We start from the raw sequence: 16,727 nt of genomic DNA, 5'->3' as shown, positions 1-16,727 counted from the left end.
CCGGCGCAGCCCCGCGGGCCGCCGGGAGCCGCCGCGCGCGGGGCGGAGCCGGCAGCGGCCGCCCACACACAGCGGGGCGGGTGGCTCCCAGCGCCCCTTCTCCAGCGGCGGCTCTTGAGGCCGGTGGGCTCCTCGGCTGCCTGCAGGAGAGCCTGGTACCTGACAGCAGAGAATAACAGAATCAATTATGTTGGAAAAGATCTCTGAGATCATCGAGTCCAACCTGTGACCGAACGCCCCTTCGTCAATTAGACCATGACCTAAGTGCGACGTCCAGTCTGCACACTCAGGGACGGTAACTACACCAGCTCCCTGGGCAGTCCCTTTCAATATCTGATCACCCTTTCTGTGAAGAAATTTCCTTATGTCCAGCCTAAACCTCACCTGGTGCAGCTTGAGGCCATTTCCTCTTGTCCTGTCACTTGTTACCTGGGAGAAGAGGCCGACCTCCACCTGGTTACACCTTCCTTTCAGGTGGTTGTAGAGAGATAAGGTCACTCCTGAGCCTCCTCTTCTCCCTCAGCTGCTCCTCACAGGACTTGTTCTCCAGAGCCTTTACCAGCTCTATTGCCCTTCTCTGGTTGGTTAATGGAAAAAGTCTCCTGTCCCAGAACAAAATCCCACAATGCAGACCAAAAGTAGTCCTATTTTTCCCCCTCCCAAACATGATTTCCCCTGCAGCCTTGTGCTCTCTCTGTTCTGCCCCAACCACAGCCCCAGTGTACCCCACTGCAGGCACCCCACCACCCGGGAATCCCGAGGGAAAGCTCCCAGCAGCACAACCCCAAGGACACGCACTTGGCTCCTGCTAATGCTAGAAGAATCCATATACTACATACTCTGTGGATAAAGTGTGACAGTCTCCAGCCCAAGAGCAAAATAAATGTAAAACCAGAATTTCATCCCAACCTAGTTAAGCAGAACAGCCAGCTACGACCAGAGGAGAGACCCTGTTTCTCAGTGCAACTGTCATTGTCAAGCATAAGTTAAGAGACACACACGGAACTCTGGCCAAGTCTTAAATCCCCTAAAGAACACAGCTCAAGAATTCTAAACAAAGCTGAGCCCTCAGTCCAAACTCAGCTTGCAAAATCAGGAGCTGAAAATAGCTCATCCGTAAAATAAAATTTCAAAACCTATGGATTTTATTCAGTCATGAGGCTGCAGGCTTCAAGAAATTAAATAGAAGTCACAGTGTCTGCACCGAGCACCACTTTTTATGACCCAAGAGATCTTACCTACTTTGCTAAGCAGTAGTTGCAATTCTGATCTGTTGCTTACCTACTTTGCTGAAGACCTTCACTAAATGCAGAGCCATCATTTCCAAGACAAATGAAAAGCAAACAACAAGATAGAAAACAAATTTTATTGAATGAACAAAAGTCTAAAAGTCTCCCATTTTTGGTTAACAAAAGCAGCAACCTACAAAACCCCTGCATTCCATGACAAATCTTTTTATGTCAAAAAATTAACCCTTGAGCAGGTATGAACATTTGTACACAGAACAATACAGCTGTCAAGATGTGTTTGGGCAAACAACTGGATTTATCAGGGAACGAGAAAAAGGAAAAAAGAAGAATTCACCTGGACACCTGAAAAAGCTTGAATTGTGTGCTGGCTGAGAGGTATATCATCGGGGCTGCCAGCAATTTTCAGCACTTGCATCCCCTTCACACAAAATGAAAAAAGCAGCAGACAAAGGACAGAGATTAAGACTGAACAAGGAAAAGAACTGCCAACAGAACTCAGTGTTCAGCTAGCTCATTTGGCTAATGGTAAATGCAGCTTTTAATACTGAATTTCATAAGCTTGTGTTAAGTGAGTCCATGCTCTCAAGAGGCTCCAGGGTAAGAATACAGCCACTTTACCCATAGAGCAAAAGTAGTAAGAGAAGTCCCATCCTCAAACAGGTGATTTCTCACAGTCAAAAACAGGCAATCAGGTAAGGGAAAAGAAACTGAGACCTGCTTGACAAGATATGATTATCTGACTGACAGAAGTCAAATAGGAATTTAATGGAGAATGTACATTCTCTTTGCAAATCCAACAAGGTTTTCTAACCTATGTAATCTTTTTATTTCATTTGCACTGGATATGGGCAGCCTTACTAAAATGAAGTGCTAAAAACAAAGGCAATGTTTACTTTTATCCTTATACCGTTTGCAGAATAACCCTTTTTTATAATGTCATACCATAATTTTTCATGCTTTTGAACAATAAATATATTCAATGAAGTCTGTTTATTACACTGACTGATTTCAACCTGCTCTTTTGTTTTCACAGATCAGGACACAGTACAATTATTTCAAAAGAAATGATTGATTTTGCTATCATATTCACCTTCGATTGCAAAATTACAACAATCTGTGCTTATCTGTCACTTTATACATCAGATCTCGTCTCTTGAAACCATATCAACATATTTATTAATTAATTATGAAGCTGTATCTTATACCATAATTTCTATTCTTATGTGTTCTAGGACTAATAAATCCCTAATATGTTTTGATTAAAACTAACTTTAATATATCAACTCTATCATCTAAAGTTAATTTTAATCATTTCCATCATAATCATTGTAACTCTGATACCCACTGTTCCTCCTCTCCCGAAGATTAGATTTCTTCCACATAGATTCTTGATGAAAGCTAGCACTGAAAGATCGACCCAGTCGCCCGTGTTGTTTCTTAGATATATTGTCTTCACTCTCAGATTTGGAAATTCCTTGTCCTTGTGTTTGGGATTGTTTATTCTGTCTAACATTCCCAAGTGGAATATTCCAAGGACCAAATCTTTGCCAGTTAAGTCTCTGAAAGGCAATGATGCAATGAAGATTTCCTCCAACCTAATCAAAGTAAAAAAGGATTTGTTAAATGCACACCACAGGTACGTTTCTAACATACATAGATATTTGACATTAACATTTTGGCAAGTAACATGATACTTTGAAAAAGAAAGCAAACAAAAAGTGCCACAACATACAAACCAGGAAAAAAAAAAAACAAAACCAAACAACAAAACACCACAAAATTATAAACAGAAATATACAACTTGCATCAATCAGTTCTGATTATTTCCCAGATTATTATTTTATTATTCATTATTATTATATTATTTTCTTATTCATCTTTTTAATCTTTTTAAGCTATCAATCATATCCTTCATGGGCCAGAATCACTTATCTTCTGCTAGTCTTTTTTTTACTTTCTAGCTATCTTCTCAGCAATTATCTGTTCTGGTCCATTCTGATCTTGCTAACACAGTATTCCATAGGGTCTTCACATCTGAAATAATCTCTTCAGTCTATTATTTCTCACAGAGTTTCAATCTGCAAATCACAAACACATCCTCCGCCCATGAGATACAGCCCTATCTATAGGAAAGAAAGCCACATGCATTGACAGTAACTCCACTAAAGGGAGACACACATTCATTTGTGCCTGATCCTACTCAATTGTACTTTCTTTCCCACTTAAATGTCGTTGGAGGATCATACCCCAAGGACTCTGTAATTTGTCTGCAGAACATTTCTATACTTGCTGCAGCTACATTTTAAACCAACGAAGTTAAATATTCTGACCAAATATATTGTGCATACACAGATATCCTGGTTCATCCTAGCATATATCAAGCTACTTATGTTTTATATTTTGTCCAGCAAGTAAATCTAAATGACTTTGGTATGCAAGAACCCACATTATACTTTTGTCTTCAGCAACACTTCATAACAGAACAAATTCCTTTAGTGACGTTATCTTACACTGCTGAAGTATGATTAAGTCTGCAAAAACGTACCATGAGTTTCCTCCCATCTTAGTCAGTTTACCTTACCTTCTTTGTTTTTCGATGTTGCAATCCTCTCTCTAAGTGTCGAATATCTAGATATTCTGGATTTTGAGTGTTTAGGTCAGTGACAATATCTGTCCACCTTCAGAATAAAATCATTATTACTCAGCTGATATTTATGAAACCTCAGCAGCACAAAGACTCATGTACACATGGACACAAATACAGACCTGTAGCTTTAAATAGTCTTATCAGTGTTTTAAGGATAAATGAATGTGTAAAGTTACAAAAGCCTCAGTATTAAAGACATCAAGCTAGATGTAAAAGTGTCACTTTTAATCAAAGCATTCACAGTAATTACTCCTGCTCTTTGGAAACACCTTCCAAAATGAATAAGTGCACCATGAGTCATAGTTATATTCCTCACACTTAGCAATTCATCAGTTTGGAAAAGAAAGAAGCAAAGTGTAGTTTAGGCAAGGAGAAACATTAGCCTTTTTTAATTTAAACCTCTCCTACCCTTTTGTATTATTTTGTTTAGTTCCTTGGTTTCTTTTGCACACTAAATATGCTTTTACCAGACAGCTCTCATGATAACTCACTCCTACATTTTATTTAATTCTAAATTATCAATCACTCCCCATTCACTCAGCTTTTCAAAGATTCATAATTCCTTCCAGCCCAACTGAAAAAAATGCTTTCACATTCCAGACCTCTTTAAACCTGTACACCACCTTTTCATTTCTATCAATGTCTAACTACCTGTTTCTCTTTAACACCACCCTCCAAGTTGAAAAAATGCATTTCTACTCCAACCTTTGCCCCTTTCCTTAAGCACAGAACTTTCTGCCAGCTCTCACTGGGAGTGCAGCAGGAGGAAGAATGTCTCCACAATCAAAATTAGTATTACAAAGGGTTTTATTATATATTCAGACACTTCTTCCTGTGCCACTTGTAGCTAATATACCACACGACAAAGTCTATCCTTGGGACCCACATTATGCCATTTCTCAGTAATCACACAAATAATGTGATTTTAATTTTGTTGCATTTAATCTCACAGTCCAAAACACCCAGGTATTTGCAGTCATTGACAAGGTCACATTACTGACAAAAAATTATTAAATATAACTAGTCCATAATATTTCTACATAGCACCCTCTCATTCTCCTAGTCTGTATGTCTAATTTAGACTTTGTTTAAGTCAAACCTCATCTTAAATGTACTGTTTGAATGCACAGATAAGCGAATAACACAACACAGTACAGGCTGCACCTGAGCTAGGCGAATATTCCGTGCACAATCTCAGCAGCAGCAGAATATTCTGTGCACATCCCAGACACAGCCTGTGGATGTCCTCAGCTCCAGTGCAAACTCCTCCAAGGGCCATGCAGTCTGTAAGTCACAACTGGCATGACTGTAGAAAGCAGAGACTGCCTTTTCTTCCTGACTAATGTGAGCCATGTCACACTCAAACTAGAGATATGGGCTTTGGCTCTCAGCAGCCCACATATGTTCTGACAGGTGATACAAAACTGCAGAGCCAGACTTGAGGTCAAAACACAAAGCTTCTCACTAAAGCAGCACCTGTTTCTATTAGATACATATATACACACATGTATGTATTCATTCAAAAGAACTAAAAAGTCACAGTCTCGGTGCCTCTGAGAACTACAAACTGTTTTGAAAGAAAACATTGTTTTACATTCCTAACAAGTAACATACCTTTTACAATGTATTGTTGGATGCTTTCTGCTGGGCTCTCCAATTAAGATCCAGTATTCTACTTCTTGCTGCAAGACACGACCTCTGTTCAACAGAAGATACAATCCTAGTAAGATTTATTGTAAATACTAAAAAGAAAAAGATATTAACAGTCTCTTGCTCTTTTTAGGAGTTTCTAACATTTAAAATTGTCTCCTCAGCCAAACTATAAACCAACTCCCGTGCTATAGGGCTCGCAATTGTGTACAGGGAACCCTGTGGGGATGCTACTGCACGTTATTTGAGAGGAAGACAGATTTTCACTAAAAGCAGTTTTATTTGGATGAAAGACAGTCTGGTACATGACGTAAATATAAATATATAGGAAACAACAGAAATAAGAGCTGCGGAAAGTCACATAAACGTGGTACAAACAGCTTCCTCCCTGTCTGTGATGTCTAACAGATATGATAGAGTCCTTTCCACAATTTTTAAACTACACCTTGGCTGACAGCTGTTACTAAGAGCTGTAGGGTAATCTGTAAGAAAAAAACTGGCAACTTCACATGCTTCCTTCTAAACATTCAATACTGGATACTAAAATTCAAACCTTTGAATTAATACTACTTTGCAAACAACTTCCAAGAAGCTCAAAGCTTGCAGTAACCTTGTCAAGGAAAATTTCTGACAGGTATTAGAGCAAAACTGAGATATACAGGACTGCTCTGTGACTTCCTGTGTAAAATTATTTCATTAAAAACTACAACAGTTTCAACTGTGAAAAAACCTGACATCTTTTTGCCTAGGGTATTAGACAGCACATGGCCTTACTGCTAGGAACAATTTGTTTACTTACAAAAAATTCCCTTAAAATAACAATGTATTCCATCAGTGCAAAGATGGGAAACCAAGACACAGGATAGATTGATTGACTTACCTAAAGTCACACTGGAAGTCTGTGGTTGAACTGGGAACTGAACCCAGGTCTCCCGAGTCCAAATCCAGCAACCTAAGATCATACAGGAAGTCTGTGGGTGACCTATGAACTGTCTCTAAGCTCAGCCTAGCAACCTATCCACCCACTTCTTTTGGGACCTAAAATGTTTCTTAGCTGGATTTTTAAACAAAAAGTTTACTTTGAAAGTAGAGTGCAAAAACAGGTAAACAAGAACTGTTCCAGAATGCGTTGGTAGTCCTTCTGAAAACAAAACTTTTTTTTTCCCTCAGTAGGATCAGAAAATTCAAAGAAAACAAGATGCTCATCTGGTCTGACCTCCAGCCTAAAGTAAGGCTAAAAAAGCTTCTTTAACTTATTATTTCATGCTACATTGCTAGAAGAGAACTGTTGTTAAGAAAGAAAGCTAGTATTAACTTAAATAATAACATCGCTAGTGACTAAGAACCCATTTCAGCCATGGGTAAAGAGTTGTTCTCACTCATTACTAAACAACATAAATTTAAATTCGTTAAAAGGCATGTTATGCTTCCACACACTGGACCATATTATTTCTCAAATTGTATTTTTGATCTAGTAAACTTTTTTTTTTTTTTACTTTGGTCTTCTAGTGCAGATTCTTTCTAATGGAATGACTAAGTAAGAGGTTAATACATTGGTAAACTCAAGTAGACTGATGTGCTAGATTTCTACTTGGGGAATATTTTTTTACACTCTTCTCACAAACCTGGCAAGTTAGTGAACTCAGTCTCAATAAAAAAACTGTATTTTTTTTTGTTCATATATTAAAAGCTTTAATTAACCCTATCATAATCTTCACACTGGGAACCAATTAGATTCGGATGATTATGCTTTACCAACCCAATCAATGACCATTTCGAACTCCAAAAGTAGACCCAGCATTTTCCATTCCTTGATGTGACCCTACCTCAAAGTCAGCCTGCTCAGCAAGCAAATAGGCAGAAGTTCACCTTAGTGATCTCCACTTTTCATCATTTAACATTCCCAATTCTGGTATCTGCTAATTTTCTCAGGGATTGACTACTTATGCTCTGTGATAATACTAATAAATACTGACCAATGGCTGAACACAGAGAAAGTTCAACAGAATCCTTTAATACATACCATGTTTGCAACCACTTTGAGAGAGGAAAAACAGCTTAATGTGACTCTGTGAATGGGGTAAAACAAACTACTCTCCTCAAGAGAGTGCACAGAGTGCTCTACAATGCATTGCACTCCACATCAAGCAGCAAGGTAAATGCCTTATAAAAACTAATATGTATCTCAAGAATTTATATTTTCAAAGTTAAAATTTGTGGGTTTAATGCAAGACTCTCACAAAATTCTGCATGAAGATTAATGCTATTACCTTTTTTTTTCTAAACCTGTATTTAACTGAAAACTATCAACTATTGCGTTATATTATCCTAGTAGTGTCACTCTGACAAATCTGAAATTATTATACAGTGAACTGTATTTTTATTCTAAAATAACTGGCATATTAAGCTTATAGAAGTACTCCAGCATTTCAAGAATTGTTAAAAAAGCCAAACCTAATGTCTTAGCCCAAAGATCTCTTCTAGCTTTTCTCCCTCCATTCCCTCCCAATTCCTGGTAACAAATTCTTCACATATCTTTACTTTTCTATGCCTTACATGCCAGTAGTTGGAGTTTACCATCACCATTATTGGTGACAATAATGCAACATTAATGCAACAAAAGTACATACCCACCATCCTGTGATACCTACACAACCCCTGCTATTGCCATACTCAAGCACTGGTTTCTAAATGTAAATTTCATCACATCCACCTCATGAAGGATTAATATCACTGTAGACTTTTTGCTTCTAGTTTATAAAGGAAAATTGCAACATACACACACTTTTTTTGTTTTCCCTTCCAAGCTCTCTAGAAACAGACTCTCCCCATAATCGCCTCGATTTTATTGTTTAGCCTTAAAAAAAACCCTCCTGGCCTTTTTTCAGCCCAAATATTTTTATTTTTCAGATTAGTTACCTTCACTTGTCCTTCAATAAAATAACTACCTTCTCTCTACATGGCTAGAAGGTCTTAAAAAAAACAATTTCCTAATATCACTTACACTTTTCTGTTTTAAGTTCTCTCAATGTAGTCTGTTTAGTTATGTTACATTTTAAGTCAGTCCCTTCAAATCACAATGTAGTGTTTTTCTAGCTCAGACAGATGCCTATATAACACAAACTGAACCATTATTTATGGAGAAAAATTGTCTCAGTTTGCAGTAAGTTTTTGTGTTTCTTCCACTAAAATAAGCATAAACACAGTATCTTACCTATAGGCTTTACTAGCTTTTACTGGGGTTGCTTCAAATCCAATTGGGCAAAAATAATGGTTTTGGCAATGGTAGATGTAGGCCATTGATTCGTCTTTCAGTCCACGTGTTAGCTTCGCTAGGGCCCCTGCAGCTACACAGAAAGATCAGGTTACAGGCAGGGTGCTTTGGATCCTGTGCAACACAGTCAGCAGAAAAAAAAAAACCTATTTGACAACAAAGTAGTTACACTGCTTTTTAATGGGGAGGACATAACCTGACAGGCACACACAAAATACACTTTTGATTTCGAACTTATTACTTTTTGGTAACAGGCAGGAAATTAAATACTATCTGCCGCACAGTCTGTACCAGGGAAATGCAATATAAAGTATCTTTTTTGTTTAGATCAAAATCAAACTTAGAAAAAGAACCATAAGTATTTCTTAACCCAGGAAATATACACTGCAACTGAACGCAGTCCCAGCTGCCCTAGGTCAGATGTGGCACACGTTGATGATAATACTGAAACCACTGAAAACACTCAGACATTTTGGTATCATGAGCCTCTTGGAGCTTCCTAGTCTCAGGAACACAGAGGCATGCAATGGTTTATAATGTGACCACAGCGCTCAGTTTCAGGAAAAGACTACAAGAGGCACTGAAACATGACAGTTTTCAAGTGGGATGTCAAGAAAAAAAAATCCATTTTAATAATATCTAAAACTTTTCAGCATGATTTTATGCTTTCAAAGGACCTTTCAGTTGGAAAGTAATTACCCAGGCTATACCAAAGGCTAGTAAATGGCACATGAAAGTAACATTTTTTAAACAGCACACCTAAAAAGTAGACAAAAATGCAGCTTCATAAGCCAATTGAGAATAACTCTCTCTCTAACTTTAGAGAGAGATGTTAGCTACAGCCAGGCAGAACAGGTAAGTTCGTTACCTTTAAAACTAGGCTTTTAAAAGCATAAAATATTAAGTAAGGGCAAACTCTTTTTGTTCTCCCAGTGGATGACAGCAAAGAAACCTTCCCACATACCAACACAGAACTGGAAATGCAGTTGTTTTCCCGGATATCTTAAAATTCCAATTCTGTGACAGCAGAATACACAGCACAGAATGTATTTTATCATAATAAAAGTATAAATGAAATTTTTAGCTAAATAAGAGAAAAAGTAAAACCAGAAAAATCAGCCAACTCGGAGCTATTTGATACCTTCTATTGGACTGGAAGTACTACTTACAGACTTTGTCCTGTCAAATGCTACACACTGTAGGATTTTCAACTTATACACTAAGATGAATACTTTAGCTACGTACCAGTTTCTCCAGCTGTCTTGTTCTTCCCATGAGGTTTATACAGAACATATGAGCATCCCTTGATATGGAAGTGATCATTTATTTGCCTAAACCATCTGAAACAATAAGCTTAAAGATTGTAGTAACTCAAGAGTTAATAAATGCAATTTAAATTCTCACACTTCTCCTGTGCTTTGACAGTTTAGGGAAAAAAGTCTTGGTGTGCTATTAAGTACCTACATCACTAATATTTACATTGTAGATGACCACAGCACCCAATACAAAACTTACATATCCTACTCAGAGAAGTAAATACACAGAGCCTTTTCCTTCATTTTGCTTTTCCAGACTTGACACAGATGCATAATAACCAAAGATCTGGATGTGAAATGTTGGTCCTATTGTACTTAGCCCAGTCACCTCTAATGTCACCTCAGCCTTTAGAAAGACACACAAATTCTGAGGTGCCAAACTTCAACTGTGATTTGTAGGGTACATCAATGAAATCTAAGACACCAGAAGGGAGTCTCACCTCCAAGTGAGACTTTCTGCTTATCCTGTTGGGTTTCTCTAACCTAAACTTCACAAAGCCTGAGCATTACAGGAGCCTTGTACTACAACTCCTCAACGCAGCACTAAGTGAGAACAGGCCAGCAATTTTTCCACATTAGAAGATTCAAATTCACATCTTTGAAGATAATACCTCAATCATAAAGCTATGTTGGGTAATGGGGCTGGCTCCCAGCCCTCCTGTTTCCCAATCTGCTAAGCACTTCAAAATTATTGGACAAGGCAGGAAAACAAAAGAAAACAAAAAGATGGGTAACTTCTCTGCTGCAAAGAGAATGCTCAAAGAGGAAATGAAATAAGGATTATAAGTTTAACTTTTGTCTGTACAGACTGTCGACCCAAAGAGACAGAACATTACATCAGCTTGGTCTATAAGAGTTGCTATACCATAGAGCTGCTATACCCTGACATACTCCTGAAGAGATACAAATTCTGGATCTGAATTTCCTAAAGCAGATAAGAAAATTTTCATGACATTTTCCAGTGATCTAGCCAGTATGCTAGATGAAGAATAGACTGCTGCCACATTTTCAAATCCAGCACAACCCTGATCTGCCAAATACTATATATTGCCCTAAACAAAATTAACTAAATCAAACACAACTCATTAAGCACGCAAGACTACTGCAAAAGTTTCTAATCTCAACAAAAGGTAATACACCAAAGCCCTGTCAAAAGGATCAGCACTCTAGTATAAGATGCTTCTTGGCTCTGTTTAATCCTGGAATGTCTCATTAATGTAATGCAATAAAAACAAACTACAAAGAATTTAGGTCCAACCTTTAAATATCAGGAAACAGCAGAGCAGAAGTGATAAAAAATTTCAAAGTGTTCTGTGACTCCAGCCCCATGTTTTTGTTCCTGAACAGCTCCAATGCAGCAAGGATTCAGCACTACCTCATTTTCAGTTCTTAAATTACATTTTACATTAAGTTAATAGTGTATCAATTGTCTTTTCAGGCCATTTCAGTGATATTAGTAAGCATTTTAAATGCATTTTCCAAAATAGGAAAATAAGTGTGAAGAGAAAGTTTCCTAACCAGGAGACTATAATCATTAGAGTATTATATAACCATTACACAAACTGAACCAAACTTCAAATAGAATTTCATGTTGATCTGACCTGTGTAACAACATCACATCACTCAAAATGGCCAGTGCAAACAACTCTTTGAGAAGTTTCCTTGTCAGAGTACTCAGGTATTCTTCATTATTCTAAAACTTCAGAGGATTATCATGTCAGCCCCTTTGTTTCTAAATAAATGAAGTACTACTGTATTTTCAAAGGTTCTATCTCTTAGCTGCATCAAAAGAACCAAACATACCTCATTAGAGTTGTATTTCCAGTGAAGGGACCAAACCTAATCTCCTCAAATGGGGGCTGAAAGCCCAGTATATGCAAGGCTTCTTCTTGAGTGATGGGGGGTAAACTTAAAAAAAAAAAAAATTGTAATTAGAAACATAGTTTTGACGCTCTAGAGGCAAAGCAAAGCAGTCTGTGTGTGACTTTACCTTCCAGCTCCCAGTGTACTGTATAAGAAATTCCAGCAAGACACTAAGGATGAAATTCCACAGGAAGTCTTGTATTGAGGTCGGCTAACACAATACCTTAAACAAAAAACCTCAAAGATATTAGTAACACAATCTTGACTCACATATATAACAAACCTGAACTACTTTTTGTGTGCTATGTCACTAAAATGCCATGTTATACTGAATGTTTTTATGACATCTGTATTAAAATAAAAAGCAATCAAAAAATCCAAACTAACTGTATCCTTAAAAACAAAAATTAAGAAATATGTTAATCCATTTCTTTGCCAGATGCCACTACTCTATTTCGTATAAATCAGTCAGATTTCTAACAGCCCCATGGGAGTTTTGTACAAATAATCCTGTAGGAAAATATGATTCTGTACTAATACAATAAATGGTTTTATCAAGTCCCTTCTAACAGGCGCACTTGTGGCAAACCGCATGTCTACGATTTACTAATGAATGTCATTCTGGGCCACAGATTCCCTAGGTCCCACTTTCTGGTGTCACAGACAAAGTCAGAACCAGACAGATGCATTAAACTAATTGCAACAGTGAGCTATATAAATACAATAATGATCATACAGAAATTATAGATTCTGATCAAGTATTTCCCAATCAACAGTAAAATCAGAAGTAAAATATATCAGTGGTATGTTTAAGGTTACTTTTTGCCTGATCATGCTACTGAACTCATATTTTGTTTTGGAATGAATCCCCACATCAGTTTTTCCCTTTTGCTGAAAGTAAAAGGAATGTTTAGAAAGTAAAATGTTTTAAGAATTTCAACAGATGGGCGGGAAGCTCTAATTTTTCTTCTAGAATGCATGAGACAGTGTGTATATGCTTAACATCTCTACTAAAAAAAAATTACGAAGACATTATTGAGAATTTTGAAATCAGGTAACTAGCAACAGTGTTTACTGAGAAACTACATGGTTAGTGTAGTTCATAAATTCATAATTTCATAAATGAACTCATAAATACTACCATCTGCGAAGGTCCAACACTTTTCTCTCCTTCACATCTTCAAGAGCTGAACGCTGAGGACATTCCCTGTATTGTTTGCTTTTTTTGTCCACGGATTTTTTCTTTGTCCCTTGTTTCTTCATGTTGCCTGCAAATCAAATTTCAGAATCAAATGAATGTCTAGTTTGCTATTAACAGCTTTCTTCATAAGTACATTTAGTAATAGCATACAGCTCAAATAGAGACACCAGTCGTGTTAGTAAGTGTAAACTGGGACTAAACATTAACTGAAAGGAGAAAGCTCAAATACATAATCTAAATTGTCAACAGGTTTGTAAAGCTATTAGCTCTGTAAACAACATGGTGTTTAGATCATGAACAGAATTAATGGCGACCTGCCCAACTGTTTAGAGAGATAAGTCAATCTGATTATTCTAATGCATTAAATCACCCATCCCAGAAATAGAGTCTCAGAACAACATGGACTTCCCATCTCCTAACACTATGTAGGCACAGAACACAATGAAATGCTTGTTTTTCACTGCCAGCCTTGCAACCAGCTAGTTTCTGACAAAAACTTATATGCAAATCTATTAATAGTAATATACACCCAAAGTCTTTTCCTTTTTATAAGCCACTGTGAGAGTAGAAAATGGAGAGTTGGGCCACACACTAAAGCAGAAATACTTTTGTCCTCTTTTGAAGCCATACATCCAGATGCATAATACACTAGGTTCTATAAAAACAAAAAAAAAAACCCAAAAAAACCCACCCAAAACAAACCAACCCATCCCCCCAAAAAAAAAAAAAACAAACAACAAACCAACACTCCATCAACACAGTGGGAGGATACCAGAAACCACCCCAAATACTACACAGCAGAAGTCAGCCTTTCTTTGGATCCACTTGCCCTGGCAGTTACACTTGATTTCCACTCCTTCTCCCTCTCCTATCCTGATGAGCAGGCTCCTTGAAATGAAGTACAGGCTCTTCTACAGCACTTCCTCATGGGACACGTGTGCTGGCCAGCTCCCTTCACAAACAAGCCGGAAACACGAAGCTTTTTCCTTTCACATCAAAACATCACCACCTCACCTGCTTTGTTCTTCAAATTTGAGTTCCCTCCATTGAACTCAGATTTGTCTATTTCCCATGCCAGTGGAAGCTTTCCAAGATTGCCAGGCAGGCTTTCCAAGTTAGCATCCTCATTGTAGATAATCTCTGAAGCACCAGTTTGAACGCTGAGTAAGTTAGGTGTGTTATTTCCAACATTTAAGGCAGCACTACTTGATAGGCAGGCACTAACTGAAGCACTTGGACTTTTACAAATAGATGTGACTCTGTTTAAAAAAGCATAGTCTGAGCAGATGGTATAAAACTTCTCTCTTGTATGAGTCACCGGACATCCCCATGGATAATGCCCATCTTCCCTAGACACCAAGGATGCAGTGGAGGTGTCTGACATGCAGTACGGCTTCACGGGATTGTGAAGAGAAGCTTCTGGGGATTCTTTCCCAGGTCTGTTTTCAGTGTTTCCATTATTTCCAGAACCATTTTCTTTTTCATCTTCTGAAATAGTAGGCATTGAATGATACTAAGAGTATTGCACAGCAAAGAATATTTTTTCTTTATGCTTTAATTACAACAGGGTTTTCATCACTGCCTCCATTGCCTCGGCAAGGTATCAACAAGGTGCCTGAAAAAAAATTAAGTTATTACAGGTGTCTCATTCAGCATAAAATATACACAAAGCTTATCTTTGAACTCATAGCCAATAAAAGCTGAAATACCCTTTGAGATACCACAACACAACATGGTATCTTTCCCTAAGCCTCTCTAGAACTCTACAATCAGCACTTTTTATCATTTGTGAGGTGCCAACAGCATACACTGCAGTGATATCATGATGAGGACATAATAAGTAATTACACTTATAAACCAGCACACGAATAAAAAAATAAAAAAAATTAAAAGCTTTCTACATGTTCTTGGTTGTGGCTGCTCTCTTCTGTCCCTTACAGTCACAATACACTGTGGAATACAAAATAATTTATACAAATTAATAAATCATCATACAGCAATTTAAGGTCATAATTTAAGGTCTTAATTCTACTGAATCCTGCGAACTTTTGCTGCAAGTGAAGTTCAAGCATACAATTACAGAAACTATAACCTTATCGATTGTAAATTGACAACACCACCCTCAATCTGTTCCAGTGCTTTCCTCCTATGGCTGTCAAAGGTTCCCTTTTATTTTTACGTGCTTCTTATTCTTGAAGATGTGAGAAAGAAAAGCAGGTTTTGTTTATGGCAGCTAAGAATTACCAAAAACAAATTTAGACGGCTGGCTGGCTTGCTTTAAACGATCATTTTTAAAGGGCAAGCTGACAGCGTGTGTGTTATCTGTCATCTCAGCAGCTCGCACGTCTGCAGACACACGCCGCAGATGGGAACCTGGCGCGAGGGAGGCAGGAATTCCGCTCCACAGCCTCCTGCGGCTACACTGGCTTCGGGCCGCTGCCCCGCACCTGCAGCGCCCCGGGAGCGCCTCTGGCCCCCAGGGCCGGCCGGGTTCCGCCTGGCGGAGCGCAGGGACACATCCAAGCACCCGCCCCTCCCCCGCGCTGCCGCCAGTCAGCTCCAGCGTGAACAGCCGCGGGCTGGGCGAAAGGGCCCCCTGGGACCGTGGGCTCGCTCCCCTCCTGGGCGGCTGCGAGGGGCGGGGGCAGCGGGGCTGCGCCGGGCCCGTGTTACCTGCGCGGAGCGGGGCTCGCCGGCGTCGCCTCCCCGGCCGCGGCGGAGCGGGGACGGGGACGCGGGCGCGCCGGAAGCAGACACAGCCGCGCGCTCACCTGCGCGCCCCCGCCGCCCCCCGCCTCCTCCGCCGCCGGCCCGCACCAACTCCCGCCGCCGCACGGAGACGGGGGGAGGCGGGGCTGCCCGGCGGCCGCGGCCGCGCTCCTGCTGGGGGCCCTCACGGTGCCTCGGAGGAGCCAGTGGCGAGTGCCTCCCGGCTGGGCCGCGACTGCGCCTCGGTGCCGTGAGCGGCGCCTTTTCGGTCGCCCTCCCCCCCATATGCGCCCTTATGGTCTCGCCCGCTGGTGCCCCGCGGGCGGGCGGGGGAGGGAGGGGAGGGGAGGAGCAGGTCGGGGATGGCGGGCGCGGGAAGCGCCGCCTGTGTGGGGGCTCGGCGCGGAATAGTGGGAAACAGACTGAGGGAGAAGGGCCTGCTCAGCCTCGAGAAGAGACGGCTGAGAGGGGGTGTCATCAATGTCTATAAGTATTGAAGAGAGGGTGCTAAAAGGATGAAGCCAGGTTCTGCTCGGTGGTGCCGAGCAATAGGATGAGAGGCAACGGGCAGAGACCGATGCGCAGGAAATTCGACCTGAAAACGAGGAACAACTTATTTACCGTGCAGGTTACCAAGCATTGGAACAGATTGTCCAGAGAGGTTGTGGAGTGTCCCTCCCTGGAGATACTGAAGAACCGTCTGGATGCAATCCTGTGCAATGTGTTCTGGGCTGACCCTGCCTGGGCAGGGAGCTTGGACCAGATTACCTTATATTTATTTGCACCAGGGTTGGTTCCCCTGACAGTAGTAAGAACA

At 39.9% G+C, this 16,727-nt stretch overlaps 1 protein-coding gene across 3 annotated transcripts; it reads right to left on the bottom strand.

The window, feature by feature from the left end:
• Nucleotides 1-1,349: 1,349 nt before the first annotated feature.
• BIVM (basic, immunoglobulin-like variable motif containing) lies at nucleotides 1,350-16,190 on the bottom strand. Of its 3 annotated transcripts, none has more exons than XM_038140595.1 (11): nucleotides 15,875-16,188; nucleotides 14,216-14,816; nucleotides 13,142-13,268; nucleotides 12,128-12,223; nucleotides 11,941-12,045; nucleotides 10,067-10,161; nucleotides 8,762-8,894; nucleotides 6,428-6,499; nucleotides 5,512-5,595; nucleotides 3,832-3,928; nucleotides 1,350-2,845 (listed from the first exon to the last, which is right to left on the bottom strand). In XM_038140595.1, the coding sequence occupies exons 2-11, from the start codon at nucleotides 14,703-14,705 to the stop codon at nucleotides 2,555-2,557; spliced, it is 1,590 nt and encodes a 529-aa protein (XP_037996523.1). In that variant the 5' UTR covers nucleotides 14,706-14,816; nucleotides 15,875-16,188; the 3' UTR covers nucleotides 1,350-2,554. The 3 variants fall into 3 exon arrangements, with proteins under 3 accessions (XP_037996523.1, XP_037996533.1, XP_037996542.1); XM_038140605.1 differs by having other exon boundaries at nucleotides 15,973-16,188; XM_038140614.1 differs by lacking the exon at nucleotides 6,428-6,499 and having other exon boundaries at nucleotides 15,875-16,190.
• Nucleotides 16,191-16,727: the final 537 nt, after the last annotated feature.

The sequence above is a fragment of the Motacilla alba genome, chromosome 1 (assembly GCF_015832195.1).
Source record: "Motacilla alba alba isolate MOTALB_02 chromosome 1, Motacilla_alba_V1.0_pri, whole genome shotgun sequence".
In the NCBI taxonomy this organism is placed as follows: Eukaryota; Metazoa; Chordata; class Aves; order Passeriformes; family Motacillidae; genus Motacilla; species Motacilla alba.
This window is presented reverse-complemented; position numbering and strand designations above follow the sequence as displayed.

Bases quoted from the DNA above. Each gene is read 5' to 3' on its own strand.
- BIVM (XM_038140595.1), bottom strand. From the start codon at position 14,705: ATGCCTACTATTTCAGAAGATGAAAAAGAAAATGGTTCTGGAAATAAT. The intron at 12,224-13,141 runs GTAGTATTTATG...TTTTTGTTTAAG, and splicing joins GTGTTGGACCTTCGCAGATG to GTATTGTGTTAGCCGACCTC. The intron at 12,046-12,127 runs GTAAAGTCACAC...TTTTTTTTTAAG, and splicing joins AGTACACTGGGAGCTGGAAG to TTTACCCCCCATCACTCAAG.